At 42.9% G+C, this 23837-nt stretch overlaps 1 protein-coding gene across 29 annotated transcripts in view; it reads left to right on the forward strand.

The window, feature by feature from the left end:
• Dlg2 (discs large MAGUK scaffold protein 2) overlaps positions 1 to 23837 on the forward strand; it is a 1777227-nt gene that overhangs the window by 1640842 nt on the left and 112548 nt on the right. For all 29 annotated transcript variants that reach the window (XM_085683002.2, XM_085683004.2, XM_085683006.2 and 26 more), the window contains one exon: positions 4290 to 4404. In XM_085683002.2, the coding sequence (XP_085539128.1) occupies positions 4290 to 4404 (115 nt within the window). The remainder of the gene's footprint in view (positions 1 to 4289; positions 4405 to 23837) is intronic.

Raw genomic sequence — 23837 nt, forward strand, 5'->3', positions numbered from 1 at the left:
GAGCTGTCTGTGGCTCTTCCCAACATCTCCTGAGGAAGGCACCATCATTATTACCATTTCTCTTGTAAGAAAATTGAGCCAAGAAAGGTTAATAACTTTGCTAATGATGTGTAGCTGGTACACATCGGGGCGAATGTGTTGCTATCATCTACATATTCCAAATCTTAAGTTTTCTGATATTATCAACCATCTCGTCAAAATTGAAAATAAGTAAACACCCAAATGAGTGATAACAGTTAGAAACAATCAGATTCATTACTTTCTCAAATGCATAGTGATTTTTAATATATGTCTTCTACACTAGGGACATTTTCTATAGAATACATTTTTCTCTAAAATCTGAGTTTGGTGAGCTGCCATGCATGACTTCCATTTCGTCAATACTGATTCATTTGGCTGTAGCAGTATGCCGGGAAAGGTTCGATTTGAACCTGAAACCCTCACAGCCCCTGTCTAGGCTCAAGGTACAAATGTCCTTCTGTCCCAGTGTGCACTATTGATTGCTGTTCCCTCTGCTAATGGCTTTATCCACTTCATTTCAAACTTCATAGGTTTGCTCATTTAATTTTTTTAAGTTGGCCTAGAAAATAATGGGTTTCATTACAGCACTTCCGTATACGGTTATCTTTGTTCTGTTTATGGCTTTTTCTTGCACCTCCTCTCCATGTGATCCCATTCCTCCCTCTGAACGGTCCCCCTGCTTCCATGTGCAGTTGGGCTTAGATATCTTTCAATATAGAGGGGAAACCCACAAAGGTATCTGGGCTTCTCATACAGAGAGGAAAAGGAGTTTCCTGAAGCCGGTATTTCTTCACGCCCCGACGAACTTTTCTCTTAGAAGTTAGTTTTCAGTGCGCTATTGTTAGTTACAGAAGGCCCAAGAAATATGAAATAATTTTTAATTTCAGCATTCACCAGCTGCCTTTTGCAAGCAAGGCCGGGCAGATTGCTTTCTACTGTGGTGCCCACCTTAGCACCGTCAGGCTTGGTATCCTTGTAATGTCACATTCTGGAAGAAAGTCCATTCAGGTTCTGTCTTGCTCCAAGGCAGAGGGTGTAAAGATTAGCGTGTTTTAGAAATCTCAGTTGGATGTTCTTGTGAGGTTTGGAATCAAGCAAGAATGTTAGCAATGTGACTAAAAAATGCCCCAAAGCAGGAGAGCACGGGCAGAAGGGATGCCCGTAAGGAGGAAACGGGATTAATAAAGAGGTCTATTAGTTGTTCGTGTTTTAGCTAGCTGAATGGATTTTCAGTACCTTGATAAGACATAAAGACTGGCATCTCACAGTCAAATAGATGTTCTTATTTCCAAAGCATTTCTAACCACAAGCTTGGTTTATCACTATACAGTTGTGAGCGTGCAACTTCGCCCACCCCACCACATTGTATCTACAAACCTATTGTTTGCAAACTGGCTAAATTATGTGAACCTCTGTTCTCACTTTCAAAATGTAAAAGACAGGTACCTTTGAATACAAGATCTGTGATAGAGATGAGTGTCAAAATGCTAAGTCAGGAATAGTGTGGAGGCTAGATAAGGCAGAGGCAGCATAAGCTACAGTCATGGTGCACTTACACACCGAACAATACCACATGATAAACAGCATAAGAAGACAGCAGAAAGTAATGGGGGTATCTAATGAGCCATATAACAATGCAAATGAACTTTATTAATAAGGCAAGTCTTCTGTCATAATACACGCTGGAGTAGCATGATCCTTATAAGAGCTTATCGTCAGTTTTAATTGTGTGTAGGTTATGTGTCAGAACTGTTTCCACCACCCGCCATGACTGAGCTGAAGAGAACAGACATTGCCTAGAGAATAATAAAGACAGCAGAAGGGTCTGGAAGTGGCTGTAATTTGACAAAAATGTCTGAAACTTGAGCGTTTGCTTTTGGAAAAGGCAATAGATGTGTGCTGCTTTCCTTCTCTTGTAAAATAATGTTGGAAATTGACTTTTTTTTACTTGCTATCATTTGATAACCAAATTTATCTAATGATTCAGCTCATTCTTCATTCACCCATCAGTCATTCAGAAAAGGTGTTGTGTGCCGCTTGTTAATTCCCTCTGGACCATCAGACACTGTGTCATGAATTAGGGAATCCCTATAGTGAGACGTGGGTTCTCCCCTAAGGGGCTCAGCCCAATGACGGTGGGAAACTACACAAATAATGACAAGATGGTGTAATAGAGGCAACCCTATGGCTTGCTGGATAGACAGCATGAGGTCTTTCCGGTCAGATGTTGGGAGAGTACAGTTGGTAGAGTTTTGCTCTTTCACCTTCCGGTCCCCATGGTTATGAAGCAGAGAGTCCTATGTCTGCATGAGTCTGAGATGAGACCAGGCACAGCACCTCATCTTCAGAGAGTGGTCATAGGTCACGGATCTGAGAAGGCTGCTAGCTTTCACTCTGCGTCTCCACAGAGACCAGTGAGCTTTTCCTTCACAGTGTGGGAGCATGTCCTCTAATCCTAGCGCTCGGAAGGCTGAGGCAGGAGGAACACGAGTTCAAGGCAGATTGTGCTACTACATATACACGGCAGCCTGAATCACAACATGACATATTTTTGAAACAGAAAGACAAAGTGCTAGTAGAGACTATATGGTTGCTGGGCACAGTATTGGCCAGTACTTCTACTTTTGGTGCTGTACTGACAAATCTCATAACGTGCGTACACACAGTAACACGGTTATTTATATCATGGAGACCTTCAGAGGCCTAACACCGAAATACATGGGGTTCGTTAAATAAACACATATAACAATAGAATGTATTAAGGAAATGCATATTTATAGATTTGGTAGAAAGTAACTAGCCTTCCTTGTTATACTATTCAAAAAGAAGAAAAAAACTATTTCCGCACAGTTTTCAGTGTGCATGTTTGTGATCATGCACTCAGACATACCCACTAACATTCCCAGCATACAGCCCCGCCCCCTGATGAGCTTTGGAGAAGTCCATTTGTGTGATAGAAGGCTGAGGCCTTTCCATCTCCATTCTATGTTCATATAGTTGAAATTAGTTTTTATGATATCTGTAGGCTTCATCTTATGACCTAGGAAAGAGATGCCCTCAGAGCCCCACACGTACCCGGTGCCAGGTGGTCCATTATAGATGTTAGCTGATCCTTCTCGTATCAAGGAAAGGCAGCTTGCTCAAGGTGGCTTAAATCTGCAGACAATATCACACCAACACTCATTTTGTTTTCCCTTGGAATGGAATGCAGTGTTTTAGAGTAAAGTCAATGGATTTTAGATGAACTATGTGATTAAGTCTATATTTGGCTTATTTAACCATTTGGGGCTGAATTATTAACAGGAAGTCTGCCAAATCTTGATAATTCCAGGTTATATTTCAGCATCGGAAATTACTAACCTACTATTATGGGCTTTTTTAGTCTTAAGAGTACAAACTTTTGTATTTTACATTCTGAATTGCGTATTCTGTTAGCTGTTGCCAAATCTTTTAGGGAAGGCCATCTTGCAATTATCAGTACATGTTACATGATCTGAAATTAAAGTCAGCTTCATGGAGTTTCTTAAAATCAAATTATTAGCTGGGCATTGGTGACACACTCGTTAAATCCCAGCACTCAGGGAGGCAGAGGCAAGCAAATCTCTGCAATTTCGAGGCCAACCTGGTCTACAGAGTGAGTTCCAGGACAGTCGGAGATGCACAGAGAAACCCTGTCTCGGGGAAAGAAAAAGAAAAAAACGAAAAAAAATCAAATTATTTTTAAATGTGGTAGTGAAAGCCTGGAATGGTGGCACACACCTTTAATGCCAGCACTCAGGAGGCAGAGACCAATCTGCTTTACATAGCAAGTTTTAGGACAGTCAAGGCTACGTGTAAGGTCAATCAGTCCCCGCACATTCTGCATGCACATACACACATAAAAACGAGCCTGAGAGAATCCTAGTAAGATTAACATAGATTGTATGCATTTTGTACTAGTTAGGATGATGCGCAACAGTTGTGAGAAATGGGGGAAATTGATTTAAAGGTTGTATGCAGCAGTCTTAAACTTTTCTCAAACAAGCTGGGAATGCCATGGTTTTGTGCTTCCTGGGTAATCTTTGGAAAGTAATTGATCTCTCTCCCTTTCTTCCTGGGAATTTGGGAGTAAAAAGCTCTGGTAAACAGACGCGCTCTTCTGAAGTTGAGTTCCTGCCTGGTGCCTGGAAGAGGAACAATGGCGGGGAGCGGTGGCCCCGGCTACAGAGCGTGTCCAATTTTCAGAAGGTGCAGAGCCAAACTTAACCATTTGCTTCCTCCTTTCCCAGATTACGCCCGATTTGAGGCCAAAATCCATGACCTACGCGAGCAGATGATGAACCACAGCATGAGCTCCGGGTCCGGGTCCCTTCGCACCAATCAGAAACGCTCCTTGTATGTCAGGTAGGCACGGAGCACTCCTGACTCGGATGTACTCGCCCCGGAGCGACTGGCACGGGGACAAAAGGGCCTGGCCTGTGTTCCAGCTAGCCTGGGCTTGTCAGTGTACTTCTGCTCATAATGGCTTGAATTTAACCATTTTGAAGTAATTTTTGAAATGTTATTAGGCTATGTTTCCCGAGTTTTAGCTTTTAAATTTTTTCTCTTGTTAAAAAAAAAAAAAAAGTGGTCTGTCTGTGTAGCTCAAGTTGACAAATGCTAGAACTTTCTTCATGCTGGAAACACGGGTGCATATCATCACACCCAACTAACAAATTATTCCTTTATAATATTAAAAGATATTAAAGTATACCATTGGTTTCACTTATAGCAAAGCTTGACTGTATAGACTGAAGCTCTGGACATTGACTTGCGGTCAGTCTTGGGAGAGATTGTTCCCTATGACTTCCTGACCTCCAGATGTTGAGTGCGTTAGCTTTCGTCCATTTATTGGAAATTGGCTGTTCTGTCAACCAATAATGTGCATTGGTTGTTTTTCTGAAAGTTTTGGCAGAAATACTTTCTTCAGTAGAATGTCAATATCAGTTGATTCTCAGACTATACAAATTCATGGTTCCCTGCCTGAAACCCATTAATTCGCAAGGTGTGGTGACTCACACCCATAATCTCAGTACTTAGACAGAGGCAAGGAGACCACCACAAGCTCAAGACCAGCCTGGAGATATATAGTAAGTTCAATCCAGTCTTGGCTACAGAGTAAGTGAACTCAAAATACCTGTCAGTATTTTATCCCAGTGGAAACGTCTTGAGTGTGCTATATAGACACTCAAGTGTAACATGATCCACTTACTAGTTCCTGCTCCTGGATTGCATCTCAATATCATCTATTTGTGTGTGTATACACACGTGTGTGTATGTATGTACATGCCCTTCTATCATGTGGGTTCTTAACTATGGCTTTTAGGCTAGACTGTAAGCTCTTTTGCCCACTGAGCCATTTCGTATTATTTAATAAACAATACAGATACTAACAGCTGAGAGGGAAAGTGTCCCCTAACTTCAGTATGAATGGAAGCCTGTGTGCAGGAATCAGACCATCGTTCTTTGGATGTCCACTGTGAGCCCTGGCCCAGGAGCTGACTGACAACCAAGGCCACATACTCCTCATCAAAATTTCACTTTCTTTTCCAGCAAGAATCCCATGATCCATCTACTAAGTGATGCATTTAAGCTGGTTTGTCTTGAATTCCAAATAGCTGTACAGCTCTCTTTTCTGTGTGCTAGACATGCAGGGAGAAAACAAAAGACCAGAAGAAGGTGGCAGCTGCTCAGGGGCCTTAATGTGCTAGATACTCTGGCCATAATAGAATTCCAGCTTATTTAGAGGAGTTTCCATTCCTCAGGCCTTTTGAGATTTAACAACACATGATAGACGATAGATTAGGTAGGTAGGTAGGTAGGTAGGTAGGTAGGTAGGTAGGTAGGTAGATAGATAGATAGATAGATAGATAGATAGATAGATAGATAGATAGGTAGACTGTTAATCTTCTATAATTAGCCAACTGTATTCTAGATTGTTTTGAAGTATTTTATTGTCCATGGAAGGAAATATGGAGAACTACCTTAGAAAATATCTTGTAGTGACATTGCAAATGTGATATAAGCCAATTTGTATCTGTTTCTCTTCTCCATATTGTATTGTATTACTGAATTTTGTTGGTCCGGACTCCAACTCCCAGCCTGCCAAGCGCTGATCCCTTCCACAGAGTTTTTATGAGGCTGTCCAGAGAAGGTTTTGAGTTTGCATGTGCGCTTCCTCTGTCTTTCCCCCTGGCATGCTCCCGGCCACCCAGGACCACTGTCTATTAAACACAGGCATTTAATTTGGTTAAATCTGGTCTGATTGGAATTCTTTGCGCCGGCGGAGAGGCTCTGTTAGAAAATATTCCTAACAGTTTTCATGATAAAAATTATTTTGAAAAATCTTGAAATGTCTTACTTTGGGGAAAAAAATAGTTGGAATGACAATACCCAGACAGATCAGTCAATGGCTTTATTGACTCAAACTGCAAGGAAAAATCACCCATGTTGTTGTCATTAAAAATCAGGTTTCATGAAAATGCCATTAACACAGTATGAAAATATCTAAGTTAAAAGTTTTTAAGTTGTGGAAATTAAACAAAAGGTTATAACACAAAATCAAAAGATACTTGAAAGTCTTATTGGTTAGAATCAAATCTCCATGTTGAGAAATGGTCAACAAAGTATAACATGCAGGAAAATTGGGAACAAACTGATAGGAAGTTTCCAAAGGGGGGAACTTTTAAAATTTGGCCCAGGAACATTTGACTACCCACATGAAATTCCCCAGAGGACATCTCTCTAATATAAAAAATGTGGTATTTGGTCTCCCCAAATCCATCATGTAGTACTTCCAGAGCTGACTTCATTATCTAAATGATACTGAGACAGAGAGGAGAAGAAATAAAGGTCACACACAGAGTAAGAGCCTAGGACCACACCTCATCTGAGCCCCTGGACTTGTTCTTGCAGTGTGGTAAAATAGACCAGCATGGGAAGTGCGGATGTGAAATGGACCAGCAAAGCCCAAACAGAGTCCTTTCCAAAAAATAGTCCCTAGAGACGCTTGCTGTATCTGGAACATGCAAACAGGAACTGTACCAAATTTGTCTGTGATTATTTTAGAACGACAACTACTCACTCTCTCAAAATAAATGAGTAGCAGGGTTTCTCGACTGTATGAGTATAAGGTGCTGAGCCTGTCTCTCTACTCCGGAAATAACACCTTAGGCTATATTCTTTTTCTCATCTTGCTTACCCCTGTGTACTCTAAAGGCTCGAAGGAAACGGCCCTCACCAGATCTGCTGTGAGGACCCAAAAGAAAACACGCTGGCCTGGGGTCTCCAGCTGCCATGACAGTCAACTTTCCCACTCGTCCTGGTCCCTCCCCCACTTTATTCCACCTTCCTCAGTGGTCGCTCAGAGGTTCCAGCTGTTGGGAGCGTTTGAGCTGTAACCGGTCTGTTCCAGTCAGTGCTGTGTTGGATGCTGAGCTGGGTGAATTGGTTAACAGAGAAGTAAAATTCAAGCACCCTGCTTTTGGGGTCACACAAGACTTACGTTACTTTCACTGATATTATACATATAAAGTTCGCAAAATTTTGATCTAGGAACTTCTACTCTACCTTAGACACACTCTCTCTCTCTTTCTCTCCCCCTCCCAACAACACACAGTCTTCTTGCAAAACACAAGCACCCATTAGAAATGGCCATGTGTTGGTGCTTGACCACTCAGAGAAAAGAGCAGAGAAACTGGAACCATGTTTCCTGCCAATAGGAAACTCACTATCTAGTGGCAACCAGGGAAAGATAGTTAAATGTATTATAATATCTAAAGACTGTGGGTAGCCAGAGGAACCTCTGGAATATTGGCTGCTTTCTAATGTACAATGCTTTTGTTGCTATTTTGGAAACTTTTGAGTATTATGACCCAAAGAATGAAGGGCATTCATTCTTTTCTTCTGGCCCTGTAAATAGAAGCGTGCATAAAGATAAAAGAACTTTGTCGCTAAATAGTTTATATATAGTGTACTTCATTTTTTTTCCATTCTGTGTGATGATCATAGATGATTGACTTGATTTAGTGACTCCTCAGTGGGTCATGGTTTATAGTTTACAGATACACAGAAGAATTCCAGGTCAACAACATGGTGCCCAATCAAGCGGGGAAAAAGCAAATGCTTGGTGACATAGCCGATGTTTGAAAGGGGTTATCCTTGACATGAGGAAAGAAGTAAGAATAGAGGGAAATATCTGTCATGAAACTCCCTTGAATCAAATACCATTTTTCATTCATTAGTCTATAAAATTGCCTCAAGTTACTAGTCATGGGTATGACCCCCTTTTTAGTGATAAAGAGATTCTACCAAATGGTTCCCTTCAGATTCCCTAGACTAGACATGGGCACAGACATCCAGGTCCTCCTGTGAAATGCTATAGAGTAGTATTTAGGGACACAGGGCTTGGATTCTTCCAGATCTGATTACTTTTGTAATATGATCTTGCCACTCACTAGTTCTGTGACCTTGGAGAAGCCATCTCCCTTGGCTTGGGTTCTCTATCTGTGAAAAAAACAGGACTAAGATGAAAAGGCTATGGTGATTTAATCAACTGCTGAATTTAAATGTGTGGCACATGGAAAGACATCGGTAAATCTTGGATGATAATCCTCATTTATTACAAAGACCACCCATCCCAACAGAACAGACACTGTAGAGTTGGTTGTGAACAGGCGTCGTTTTCCTAGCCCTGGGTTGAAATCCCCCTCCACCTCACTCCCATTGTGCCACTGCTTGCTTTCAGCAGAGAAGAAACGGCAAAGTTTCCTGGTGACATTTTCACCTTTCTGTCCTCCCCACCCTAATACCTGAAAAGTAGACCATGGTTCCCTGGTTCCAGAATTACCCAATCAGCTTCCCCATCAGATTCAACCCAGGGAAGCCTGAAAAGAATTTAACAGGAGCCACATGCTACAGTCACGGCATGTCCAGCTAGCAGCCCCACGTTCTCACCCATATCAACACTGTCATGCTCACACGGGTTCCCCTACTGCCCCTTTGTGTTCATGGTGTCTTCCAGCTCCCTCTTGGATTCCTTTTTGAACCTGAAAGACTATTTTCTTTATGATTGTTCTTTAGTGTCCCGAAACGTTTCTCTTCGTTCGGCAGACTTGGTCTGTGTATTATATGAGCAGCAGACTGAAGGCAGTCTCCTGGTCCACTGTTTCCACGCATCGTGTATTAGGGGCTGAGCTTACTGCTGTGACCAAGAGCCCTGACAAAGGCAGCCTCAAGGAGAAAGGGTTTATTTTGACTCTTGGTTTCAAAGTAGGGCTTATTATTGCTATAAGAACTTGGCATAACTGGTTCACTACACCCATAGCTTGGAAGCTGAGTGATGATGTTCTTATTCATCTGGCTCTCTGGTTTTCCTATTTTTGTTTTTAAGAAGCCTGGGAGTCTAGCCTATGGAATGATGCCGCTCACACTCAAGTTAACTCAATTTAGACATTCCCTTACACGCATGCCCAGAGACTAGCCTAATGCTGATCCCTCACATGCATGCCCAGAGACTAACCTAATGCTGATCCCTCTCACACGCATGCCCAGAGACTAACCTAATGCTGATCCCTCTCACACGCATGCCCAGAGACTAACCTAATGCTGATCCCTCTCACACGCATGCCCAGAGACTAACCTAATGCTGAGCCCTCTCACACGCATGCCCAGAGACTAACCTAATGATGATCCCTCTCACACGCATGCCCAGAGACTAACCTAATGCTGAGCCCTCTCACACGCATGCCCAGAGACTAACCTAATGCTGAGCCCTCTCACACGCATGCCCAGAGACTAGCCTAATACTGAGCCCTCTCACACGCATGCCCAGAGACTAACCTAATGCTGATCCCTCTGCTGCCTAGCGATTTGTTTCCTAGTTGATTTTGGATCCTGTCAAGTTGGCAATATTAACCATTACACATTGAGTCATTTGTGTCTGGATTTATTCATTAAGCATATAACAGTATGCATTTGCCCAGAGTGTTCCAGGGCAGTAGATCTTAAGGATGCAGAGGTGAATGAGAGCCACAGGCTCCTTCTCTTAAACCATCAGTCTAGACCTGTTGGTAGTTTATGAACTGTGGATCGTTATTGTAAGCATTGTTTCCTGCTAACTAATATGTCACATGCCTTACAATTATAATCTTAATAGATTTGAAGAAAGGGTTGAGCATATCAAAAAATGGACATACCATTTAACAGCAGCCTACAAATCGCACTTTGTGTCATCATTTTATTGAGGTGTGGTTTGTTTGCTTTGGATTTTGAGACTGGGATTCTCTCTGGAGCCCTGTCTGTCCTGGAACTCACCCTCTACACCAGGCTGGTCTCGAACTCAGAAATCCACCTGCCTCTGCCTCCCAAGTGCTGGGATCAAAGGCATGCACAACAACCATTGAGTTTTATTGAGTTTTTAATGCATAATGCTTGATATAAAGCAGATCCTTTAATAAATATTTATTAAATGAATGAACTCTACATCTATCCTATGCAAAGATAGCAAAAGTATTTGATCAAACTGTTGGTATCAGTTACCCACTGGGGACAGCGCTTAAAGTCCATCTGTGTCTTCGAGACACAAGCACTGCCTGCTAGCTCTGGAATTCTAGGAAAGATATGACATTGTCAGACTTTCAGCCTGCTTCACTTGTCCCACAAACTCTGACTCCACTTTCAACAGGGTCCGATTAATAACAGTATTAGACATGTATACACAGACTGCCATTTGTTAGTGGGAAGGCCTGCGATAAGGTCGAAGTCCCAGCAAATGTGGCCTGTCTATTCCAGGAGACAAGGGCTTGGGCGTTCCATCCGCGGCAGGTTTAGAAAAGCAAATATATCCAGGACACTTTGCTTTGATGGACTTTTATTTAGGGGAAAGATATTTCTATATGATTAATTATGGCAAGAGAGGAATACTACTGTATCATATAGGGAGAAGAGGTTTTTTTTGATGCTAATCATTGTCCTTTGAATATGAGCACAGACTCCTACTCCCTATCCCGTGGACCCACTACGGAAGTGGGCACCCATATGTGCACACCTGAACACACACAAGTCTAGGGCAGGTGTTATGCTACAACCAGGTACCTGAAACAATTTAACAGGCCGGAATAGAAAGCCCTGAGAGGCCAGCGGAGAGATAGAAAATGATGGCAAAATGCAGGTGTCAGCTCCTGTCGCGATAATGAAGGACCCAGGAACTCGTGTGCCAGAGCCCCACTGCTGATCACCTTCAAACCTCACACAGTACCGGGACACAGGTGTAATTGTTGTCTTCATTCTGCAAAAGAGAATCTTTCAAGGCAACATGAAGGCCGAAGAGGTTTACAAATGACCTACACAAGCCAGTGCTTTTACCCCCGTAAGAGCGTTGATTGAAGGCCCCCCTTATTCAGGCGGTAGTGCAGTGATGTTGAAGTCGGCCCTGACGGAGCGCTGTTAACATTCACAGTAATAGAACGTCTGTTTCCTTTATGTTTTATATCGACTTTCCCATGAAAGGCGTTCTAGGGTAAAATTTGTAGCTTATTGTGCTGGCTAGCTTTGTGTCACCGTGACACAGGCTAGAGTTACCTGAGAGGAGGGAACCTAAGTTGAGAAAATGTGTCCATAAGACCGAGTTATAGGCAGGAAAACTTCTATGGCATTTTCTTCATTAGTGATTGATGAGGAAGGGCCCAGTCCATTGTGGATGAGGATGTCTCTGAGGGGCAGTTCCTGAATTCTGTAAGAAAGCAGACTGAACAACCAGTAAGTGAAACTTCCAGGCTCTACATCAGCTCCTGCCTGCAGGTTCCCGCTCAGTTTCAAGTCCTGCTCTGTTTTCCCTCATTGTTCTGTGATCCAGGATATATACACCAACGCCCACTTGCTTTTGGTCATGTTTCATCACAGCAATGTTAACCCTAATTGAAAACACTTAACAATTGCAAACCTGTCCCCTCCCTACCCCCCCCCCCTTTTTGTAAGCTCATAGCCCAGGGTGGTCTTGAGCTCAGTATATAACTGAGAGCCACCTTCAACTTCTCAAGAGCTGGATTTTAGGAGTCTGCCGTCATGCCCAGCTTAAGTGGGTCTGAGAATCAAACCTGGCGTCTTGTGTATGTTAGATGGGTCTCCACGCTGAGCCACAACCATTGCCCTCAGGTGCAATCCTGATCGTCTCGGTTGTAGTAGGCACCTACCATTTCACAGGCCCCATAGGGTTACTTTGAAGCAGGTCTTGGCAGGAGCCCTAAGGGACTTGTTAAGTAAAGAGAAGTCTCCCTTGTTTCTGTGTGAATGTGGAGTTTGCCTCCCTTAAAGGAGAATAGATTTTGATTCTTCATTTAGACTTTGAGACTCATTAGTATTATACCCAGTCTTGTAACCATTTACATTCTTAATTGCATCCTTAATTGTGGAACAAAAGGCTTTGTCTTCCAGCGGCCAATTTTATGCCTGAAATAGAAAGTAGGAGGAGTTATTGGGGGATCTGGATTTTTTGGTCATTTTTTTTTCACCTTCCCCTGAATCACAGTTTGCCATTAAGTTTAAAAGGGTTTCAATGTTTAGATTTCTATAAGAAAGGGACAGAAGTGTCATGGGTGACCCTTCCGGTGGCTGTCATATTTTCCTTCCATCCCTCCGGGGTATATCTAGACTTCAGATCTCATTGTTACTCATGGGTAGCCTGTTATTTACACATTTCTTGACTCCTCCCACTACGGCTTTTCTGAATCATTAACCAGCCACCTCATTCTGGCTCTGGTATTAAAAAGATTAACAAGGCATTTTTTTTTCCTGCCCTTGAGCAGCTCAAAGTCACTTTACCAATCTGGGATTTTGTTTCTGGGCTCTCACTGTGGAACAATCACCACATCACTAGGAATATCTTATCCTTTATGTAGTGGCTTTCCATCATCTGTAACTCTAATCCCAGAAGATCTGACACCTTTCCTGACCTCCTCAGGTGCAGGCACACACATACGGTATATAGAAATACTTTTAAGTAAATCACACATACACACAAAAATAATCATAGAAATTACATATATGCACATGCACACACACACACACACACACACAGGACAGTTATCCAACATACGCTTTTCAGTGATCCCTGCCCCACATACACTGCCCAGTCTATATCTTTGCCTGATTTTTTTCCAGTCTGTGGCTCCTCTGACCTCTTCTGCCTGACTCTGGTATCCTTACAGACTGCGATTTTAGCCTGAATCTTTACAGGGCCACACGTGGAAACGACTGAGTCGTTTGTTCATGTGTTTGGCATCTAAAGCAAACAAGTTCGCTTTACCTAACATTTGACTTGAGTTCCTCGTAGCCTGCAGATGATCCCTGCCTGGAAAGCTCACTAGGGCAGGAACATTGACTGAGTTTCAGAACACTTGCTGATCTTCCAGAAAATCCGGGTTTGGTTTCCAGCACCCACTTAGGATGACTCTCACCTGCCCGATCCAGGGGATTCCCTTTTCTGGTCTCCATCAGCACCCATAAGCAAGGTGCACATCCATGCATTCAGGTGTGCATAGACACACACACACAATAAACCTTTTTAAAAAAAGATCTGTGTTCCACTGATTAAATGAATAACCCCCTTCTCAAATTGTCTGAGAGTAAACCTTTTAAACTAATCTAACCGACAAAGCTGTGTTTATTATTGGTTATAAAGTCTATTTCCCTGTTTATTACAAGTCAGTAAGTACAGTAACAGTTATGAATATTCATAAATACAATAATAAAATGCAGCAGGGGGAATCGCCTGCTGTATACCCAGTAGGTTCTAAAGTACTCTGGGTGGGTTATTTTGCTCACTGTTCACAGAGCTGTCATGAAGTGGGCGTTGAGATTACACCTACTGGAGAGAAGGGAGAAGTGAGATCAGACGCCAGCTTTACCTGTAAGAGCCCGAGCTGAGATTAGAACCCCAGCATGCTGTCTTGTGTCCCTATTCGCCAGGCCATATGGCTCTAATGAACAGCTTTCACATGTTTATTTTTATTTAAAACAGCAAAACTGCAAATGGGTGCTATTTCACACACTGTTAGAGATGAAGAATTCTTTTCTCTAAGTGGTCAAGTGCTTGACCAAGTTGACCCTCTCTTCAAGTTTGTGAACTGACCCCCAACACATGGCCATTTCTAATGGGTGCCTGGGTTTTGCTTATTATCATGTCACATGAGTTTGGAGACTTTTGTTTTTTTGTTTTGTTCTTTCTTTCTTGACAGGTCCTCACTATGTAGCCCAGGCTAGGCTCAAATTTTCAATTCTCTCAATTCTGCTTCCTGAGCACTAGGATTACAGATTACAGATGCGTGTCACCATGCCCAGATATTAGCAAGTGAATTTGCATTATTATTGTGTGGGTAAGTGTACCATGTACCCAACTCTGGTACCTGGGAAGCCCAGAAGAGAGCAGAAATACAGACGGTTGTGAGCATCATATTAGTGCTGGGAATCAAACCCAGGTCCACTGGGAGAGCAATCCATGCTGTTAACCGTTGAACCATTTGTCCAGCCCCTAGTACATGAATTTTTTTTAAAAAAAATTTATTAATAAGTCCTTGACAATTTCATGCAAACAATACATTTTGCTCACTCGCAGGCACCATCAACCTCTGTAATCCCCCTCTCACTCCAGCTGACCCCCCATCTTGTTGGGTCACCCATGAGTTTTAATATAACTGCCCCCTGTCATTAAAGGTAGCATGGGCTATCGGTCTTCATGCAGTTACCTCACATCCTGTACTCTAGTTTATGAACTCGTGGTTAAATTCCTCATTCCCTTATGTTCTCAGTCCAACAGAGACTAGCCTTCTGATCCTCCTTTGCCGACCAGCGTCGGAAGCCAGGATAAAGATCTCACAGTTAAAGGACAGAGTTAAAATGCCACTTGCGCATAGTTCCTTGGATGTGGTAAGACACGGAACCAGACTTCTGTGCTCACCTTGTCACTGTTGAGGCCCTGGAGAAAATGAAAAAGTGAGACACTGAAGGCATAGGAAGAACGGGACCCCATGTAATGCAGGTCACACACCAGTGGATACTCGGACAGTGCCGAGTGCATTGTGTGTTCTCTTTAGCACGTAATACACTAGGTACCAATGGCAAAAACCTAAGACTGGGAACTTTTCAAATATTCAAGCTTTGTCATTTGCCTAAAAAGGCACTCTCTATGAATCATCCCCATGACTCTTTTATGATTTGTAGGAATACTATCTCCGAGCACTTAATCCTTGAGAGGTGTTAAACCCCCACCTTCTCGGAGCTTTCGACAGCTCTTTGAGTCAGCTGCCTCCACTGAGGTAAAGCTTCCAAATTTTAATTGGCATCATTATCTCACATTCATCTCACGACCGCAGGACACGTCAGTCTTTCCAGTCCCTTCCTCCCCCACCCCGCCACCGCCACCATTGTCTTGAGACCTCTAAGGTTCTGTGGAAATGTTCCAGAGGACTTTGAGAGTCGTTCGTTCCAGTGGCGTGTTCTGGGCTTGGGGCCTGGCTTCTCCTGAGTGCAGTCTTAGTACGGATTTCTCTGACCAGCAACACTAGAGTTAACTCCAGGACCTGGCATGGGATCAACAACTCTATAAAGTAAGAGGCCTGGAAAAACTAGGCCAATAACAATGCATACTTGAATCAAACCTTTTTAGTATTGCTACCATTTTAAGGAAGAAAAGATGTTTTGGTGCAGAGATAAAAAAAAATGTTATTTGGACATCAGGAAAATTCCTTGAAAATATGTATGTGTGTGTGTGTGCACGCACATGCACACACACGCACGTGCACATGCATACAGGCGCACACTTGATTTTTTTGAGTCAGGGTTTCTCTGGAACTTGCTCTGTTGACCAGACTAGCCTCAAACTCACAGAGATTGTCTGCCTCCTGAGAGCTAGGATTAAAGATATGCACCACTACTGCCCAAATTGTGTTTATATTTATAAGACGTTGCTATCTGAAGCTTCCTATCTTTCTTCCCTAGAACATGTTTGTTCTCCCCGACAGCATCTTTTGATATTGTATTAACAGATGATAAATGATGGCAGGAAATTACTTAGTTTCATATAGTTTTCAAAAGGAGTAGGATAGTACCTATTTGATTTTTTTTTAAAAAAAATAAGGTTTGCATCTTCCTTCAAAAATACACTAGAAGGTTATAAAAAGTGAGCATATCACTTTCTGATCCACCACGTGTGCTGAAACCACCGTCAAGATGCAGATTTTCATGGAGACCCTTACAGGAAGATCATCACACTTGAAACTGACCCCTCAGACACTGTAAATCCAGGGTCCTGATGGAATTCCTCCTGATCAACACAGACTGGTCTTCGTTGGTGAGCACCCGGAAGATTCTGGACTTAGTCTGACTATTGCATTCAAAAAAGGTTTACCCTTCATCTTGTGTTGAGACTTCCTGGCGGTGCTTAGACTAGGAAAAAGAAGTCTTATACCGCTCCCAAGGGGAATAAGAATAAGAAAATGAAGCTTAAGTTGGCTGTGCTGAAATAGTATAGGGCAGATGAAAAAGAACAAGATTAACCACCTTCATCAAGAGTGTCCTTCTGATGAATGCGGTCCTGGAGTCTTCACGGCCAGCCACGTGGACCTACATTTACTGTGGCCCATGTTGTCTGATTCATGACAAGGAGTTGTGTAGGAGTTAATAAAAAGACAGACACTGCAAAAAAAAAAGTAAGAATATCACTATATGGAAATATGAGGCCAAAGGTCAGACTAGCACAGCTTTTGGATAAACTCCATTCAAACTAGTATTCTCCACTCCGCAGCGAAAGCTCATTTTATTTATTTATTTATTTATTTATTTATTTATTTATTTATTTTTGTGGTGCTTCAAGTGAAACCTGAGGCTTCATTCTTGCTAGGCAAACATGCCACTAAACTATGCCCCTGCCTCAGAAGAAGCTTTCTCTCCTGCCATCTTAACTGGGTTTGTCTGCGACTTGAGGCATGATGCTGTTCTTTCCTGCTCAGTTCTTCAGCTGAAAAGCAGAAGCGTTAATGTGGAATCATGGGAACTGAGATTAAAGCCCAGGGATATATATATATATATATATATATATATATATATATATATATATATTCTTACCTTACCTCTCAGTCCATTTATCTGCGTTATTCCTGCCTGGATGAATTGTTAATGAGGATCAAAGGCCCAGGAACTGGGAAAGACACAAAACAATGGGCTGCTCCCCATCCCCAAGGCAGAGAAGCTGAATGAGGAAGGAATCTTCAGTGTTCATAAAACAATATACAATGTTTTCCTCATGTCTTATTCTTTCCAGTGTAGTTCTCTAATAGTGAGCCATTTTCTTTTTTCTCTCAGCTGTGTGACTTATTCTTCTTTTTAATTTTTAAAACAATCTTATTATATACCAAGCCCAGTTCGCTCTCCTCCCCTATTCCCGCTCCCCCCCCCACTCTCCCCGCACCCCATCCTCATCCACTCCCCAGAGAGTGTGAATCCACTCATGTGGAATCAATAAAGTATGACACATCTCTTGAGGTAGGACCAAGGCCCTTCTCCCTGCATCTAGGCTGAACACAGTAAAGCCTCCCTCCATAGGAAATAGCCCCAAAAAACCAGTTCGTTCACTAGGGATTTCCTGGTCTCATTGCCAGTGGCCCCACAGACTGCTCAAGCCACAAAACTGTCACCCATATTCAGAGGGCCTATTTGGTCCTATGCTGGTTTCCCCGCCTCCGTCCAGAGTCAGTGAGCTCCCATTTGCTTGGGTCAGCTGTTTTTGTGGGTGTCCCCATCATGGTCTTGAGCCCTTTGCTCACATTACATTTCTCCCTCTCTCTACAACTGAACTCTGGGAGCTGGGCCCAAAGCTTAGCTGCGGGTCTCTGCACCTGTTTCAATCAGTTACTGGATGTAAGTTCTATGACGAAAATTAAGGTAGTGCTCAATCTGATTACAGGGGAAGGGCAGTTCAGGTGCCCTCCCGAGTACTGCTTAGATTCTGGGCTAAAACAGCCCTTGACAAAAATCTAACACCCTTTCAAGATGTTGACAGTAAATTGTTTCTAGTGCAAGTTTTTGATTCTAGTTGTGTCCTTGTTACTCGGCAGCACTGATCACTCCAGTATAAATTGTGTAGTTGTTGTGAGCAGGGACCACTAAGAGTCTGGGAAGGGGCCCATAGGCAGAGATGTGTCTGTCCTTCTGCATTGGGAGGGGGGGTGATGTCAGGAGTCCTTCAGCCATTCTTCTTAAGATGGCTTCCAATTGTCATAATTTGTTTCAATTCGGAGTGTTCCATACAAAAGGTCAGAAGGCCAAATGTCTGCCAGGTTAACCCCCGCCCCGTTTCTATTGATGACTCCTCCCTCCCGGGGAGCTGTGCCCCAATGATGTAATAAACAGCAGCAATGAGGGGAGTCTTGGCCAGATTGTTAACTGGTACTTCTAAGTTTTCAGAGTCACTCAGGGTGGTAAGTCCAGGACCATCATGGTGAGGGAGCATGGGGGAGCAATGCAGCAGGAAGGTAGGCACGCCACTGCAGCAGCAGCTGAGAGCATGCGTGTTGAAACAGCAACCATAGGAAGACAGACAGGCATGTACGCACACACACACACACACTCACACGCAGAAGGGGGGGGCTAAATGGAAAAATCTCCACATTTTTAAAAATCCAAAGTCTTATGTTAGAGCTGAGGAACTAAAGGTAAACCTTGTACTGGCTAGATTATTTAACACTGAATCCTTTGGTTCTAAAAGGGAGGCGTTTGTTGTCATGGTTCACCTTGGTCAACCTAACTCTTTTGAATTTTCTTACTACTTATATGTAATTCCCTTTTTTTTCTGCAAGCAGAAAACTGACTAGTTTCATGTCAACCTGACACAAATTAGAATCAACAGAGTGGAGGAAGTCTCAGTTGAGAAAATGCCTCCATAAGATTTGTCTTAAGGCAAGTCTGTAGGGTACTTTCTTAATTTGTGATTGATATGGCCCATTGTGGGTGGGGCCATCCCTGGGCTGGTGGTTCTGGGTGCTATAGCTAAGACTGAGCAGGTAGGGAGCTAACCAGTAAGTCCCACCCCTCCATGGCCTCTGCATCAGTTCCTGCCTCCATGTTCCCGTCCTGCTAGAGTTCCTTCGATGGTAGAATATAATGTGGAATGTAAGACAAACAAACCCTCTGCCCTCTCCTCCCCAACATGCTTTCGGTCATGGTATTTCATCACAGCAAGAGTAATACTAAGTCGGAAGCCCAGACCTTTCCTCTGTAATGATCTGACATGTTCCAGTGTTGCTTTTGGAAAGGTAAAATGGATTATTTTCTATTATCAAAATAATTATATATTGTTAGTAAATTAATTTATCATTATTGCCCAAGGGTCCTTCACTAAGGTAGGGTTTCTCCCTAACAGTGTGTTGAATGACTCCTCCTGACCTTTCATAGGATAATAATTGTTCATAAAAGCAGCTAAAATTTCTAAAAATTCTTTCCCCCCACACTTCCTACCACTTCCATACTGTACTAAAAAAATTCCCATTTTTCAGTTAATGAACCCAAGGTTAGGGCACTTACATTATTACCAGGATTCACAAGCGAAGGGAAAGGAGAAAGTGACACAAACTCGGCTCCGATCTGCTCTGAATTTCTACTCTCAACCTGAATTCTCAGGTTTCCATGTTCTTAGTTATACCTAATTTCAGACATGCGTGGTCACATTGTGCTAGTTACTTCAGCTTCCTCGAAGGTGTCCATGACAGATAACATGGAGTTAGGCTGCCTTAAATGGAAATTGTAGCATAGAGTTTCTACCCTGGCTTGACCATGCATCTACAACAAGGAGGTGTGCGGTTTCCTGATGAGATGATGTGTGCAGGGAGACTGGACTAGAAAACCATTTAATTCAGAGCAAATAGGATGCAGTGGACAGGGTATAAACTTAAATTTTACCAACCATGGTAGGTGTTAATTTTAAAGTGTTATGCAGACTATTATCTGGGATAAAAAGATGAATTCGATATGCCTCTAGGATCCATCTACAGGTAATTACAAAAATAAAATGAAGTCGGTGTTGTTGTTCTGAACATAGACTCTGTCCTAAGATCTAACATCATGGAAGGGACAGGAAATGGGAGATTTGAAAGGTTAGGCACAGAGGGACCTGTTAAATTAGGTTCCAGGTGGAAGGGGGAAAGGTCGTCTTAGCAGTGTTTCTTCCCTACAGAGAAGGCAGACACATCTATTAAATTAAACTCTAAAGTCCTCTAGAATCTAAACTCTTGAGTCACATAGCCATTCATGCTTAGCCCAGGACACTATAGGATAGGCAAGAAAGCAAGCCAAGTCTGGGGAGTGTTGGAGCAGAAATGAGCCTGGGGGAGAACCATTAGTTCATGACCTGTTTCAAAGAAACAACAATAAAATGGAAATCAGTCCTGACTCAGCCTTTTCTGCTTCTGCAACTCCTTGCTTTCCTTCTGAGCCTCTTTGTCTATAAGACGAGAATAATAAATGTAAGATCATAGGCTTATGACAGCTTTTATAAACTACCATGTATTTTATGCTCATATCTAGAAATCAGTAAGAAAGGAAATTTGGTAGGCTTTTTTAATGTTAATATTACTTGATATCAAAACTTAATGAGGCTATTATAAGAAAGAAAATTACAGTTCAGCTCTCTTTAAAACTTAATAGAAGAAATCAAAGTAAAATATTAGCCCAATTAATGCCGTAACATATAGAAAAATAATCGCAGGAATAGTGATCACATAACATACCACATTTTTTCCTTCTGGGATCCATTACACCCAGAGTTCCAAAGCCAATGCTCTACCACTAAGCTCCACCCCCAGCCCTAAAGGTTGTATTAACATTAGGAAACCACAGCTTTAATGCAACAGAGGCAGATTCCCATGATCTAGACGTGATAGAAAAGATATTCAATGAGGCATAAGCCCTGCTTATGATAAACCATTCTTATCAAAAATGAACTCTCTAGAATTCATTTCACATGGTTGCCTCAAACATTTTATCTCATCTTGAATAATAACAGACTTCCTTAATCTAAAAGGCAGAAACCTCAAGGCGAGAATAGTTCGTGTGGTACTGAATGATCTTCCCTCCCTCCACCCAGAGTATAGCTCTTCCTATACTTTTTAAAGCCACGGAGGCAGCCATATTATATCAAGGAAGACATACGGATGTCTTAAAATACTGGACTCTGTACAGATCAATATAGAAGTGCCACTGGGAGCTTTTAGAACTTAATCCTCTGCTGGAAGTCTCAGTCTGTTTTTTTTACAGGGTCTCCCACATGCCTGAACAGACAGTAGTTCCAAAAACACTTGTTAAGTTCATTAGAGGACATTTGCTTGCTTTCGTTTGTCTTGGGCGTTTCTTTGTGTGTTCATGTCATTCAGATTTCTGCAGTTCCCTGTGCTCGTGACATCTTGAAAATGTGCTAAGAAAAGAACCTTGTAAAAGTCCAACCCTCTAGCATTCATTTCACGGCTCGCCTCAAGCATTTTGTTCATTTTATAAACAGTTATTGATATTGTACATACCGTACATTAGCAAAGACCCAAGATATTGAAGTGTAAGCATTTAGCCCTTGATATAAGTCCAGTTGGGGAAGAGCCTGTGGGATGGTCAAAAATACAAGAATGGGAGCTGAGGAATTGGCACAGCAGTCAAGAACATTTGCTGTACTTGCTCTTGCGGAGAATCTGTGTTTAGTTCCCAGGACTCACCTTGGGTGGCTCACAGCTGCCTGTACCATCTGCTCCAGGGAATCTGACACCCCCTTCTGACCTCCGTGGACACATGCATACACCGGTGCATATACAGGCAAGCACACACACACACAGTCATAAATAAAAACATAAAGCAACAACACAAGGCTGTTCGAATTTACCTCACTTCCCTCCCTACACGGAGTTTGGATAATGCTGTTAGAGTGGAGATTAGAGCCACTGTCAGAGTCCATTATATCCTTGTTTCTCCCCTGCCTTATCCAGTCCTCAATGGTTTTCTCTCCTGATTAGGGCCCAACAGAAACCCCAGTCCTGTTCCATTCAATGGCTCTTCTTGCTTCATCCCAGTATAGCCACCTTAGTTACTTGTTAGAATGAACTTGATTGCTCTCCAGAAATGAGTGTTTTGGAAGCCTACCATAAACCTTAAGCTGGCGATAAGGCAGACTCCCAGCAGGACTCAGTTTAGACAACATTTAGCAGTAGCTGTCCCAGAATTTGGAGATCATCCTTGAACCTGATGCTCCAGTTGGCTGACACTGGGCAAGCATGCAATCACCTAGCTCCGGGCTAAACTACGGAAGGGTTGGATAGCTGAGAAGACTCTTGAGGAACCAGAGTTCTGACCTTCATAATTTGATTTCTAGTGAACGTGAAGTGATGTGATTAAAAGTTCTTGAATTACACGAGGTCTCTTTGAAAATATCTAGAGCTACAAAGGACGTGTGTGTGTGTGTCTGTGTGTGTGTATGTGTGTGTGTGTGTGTGTGTATTAATGACCACATTTGCAATGCATTCAGCTGCTGCCCTGCTGGTCCACCTCCACCATTTGACCCTTCCTGTGTCCTTTCTCCTGTTCTATCTTCATCACTGACACCCCTCTCCACCTTACACTCAGCCTATTCCAGGCCTCAGCAATTGGTTGGCATGGAAACAGATCAGCCTGCCTGGTGGGAGGGATGTTCTGTTTCCAAGTGAAAATGGCAGAAATTCAAGTGTGATTCACTTCCAGCCATCTTAACCCTTGCGTTTATCCCTCTGTTCAAAACTTCCGTGTAACTCCTAGACACCTGGTGTGTGAAGAAGCCGTCTTCATTCAGCCTCTTCCTGCCTTTGCCCCCTCCTGTGTGGAGCCCTGGGGAGCACCCTGCCCTTTCCCCTCTCCCTCCAATGGTACAGGCTCGCTCTTTGGTCTGTGGACCGTCTCCTCCACCTCTCTTACTGTCTAAAAGGTCCGCGATGAATCTTGAAGTCAGTCACCATGCCTTCCACGAAGCCTTCCCCAGTCATACCTGTACCCCTCCCTACTCCTGCAGTACTTCCCTTCTCGTGACTGGACAGAACTGAAAGTGGTGGGACTCTCCTCCTGTAGACTGTGCATGGAGAGAAAGCACAGATGTTTCCACACTCCTGGGGCGGGTCTTGGCTCCGTCAGTCACTAGACTTGAAATTTTATGTGAGTCACCACAGGGCCTCATTTTTCTCATACCTAACATGCTATCTATCAGGTGTGGGCCACACACTGAGCACTTTCTCATTTAGTTGCCAGCAGTTAAATGAAAAGGGGGCACAGTATAATTGGTCTCCTTTTACAAGAATATCTGGATTCAAATCTGAGGAGCCGGCCCTAAATCACTCAGCTTCCAAATGGGAGAGCCAAGATTATGCCCAGACCTGATTGTGTATATGAAAAACACCTGACACTATATTGCCTCGGGGAGGAGGAAGGACTGGCCGACCCTATGGATGGATGAGTAGATCAGCAAACCCTTGCCTGGCAAGAGTATGATATGGCCCTGTACTCTGTAAAGACCCAGATAGACCCCTCCCTGTGTTTCAGTTAAAGATTCTCCCCATTTTGGCAAAGATCAAAAACGTAAAAGCTCACGGAGCTCCATGTTGTTCCACAAAGCGTGCCTCCTTTCCAGCAATAGCTGGACTGTCGCTCTAAGTGAACTAAAATCCTGAAATAAGGGGCTCTGAAGAGCGATGGAATCACTGTGGTGGGTGCCGAGTGGATGCAAGCCCGAGCGTCCCAAGATCCTGGCT

The sequence above is a fragment of the Myodes glareolus genome, chromosome 24 (assembly GCF_982192425.1).
Source record: "Myodes glareolus chromosome 24, mMyoGla1.1, whole genome shotgun sequence".
NCBI classification, from domain to species: Eukaryota; Metazoa; Chordata; class Mammalia; order Rodentia; family Cricetidae; genus Myodes; species Myodes glareolus.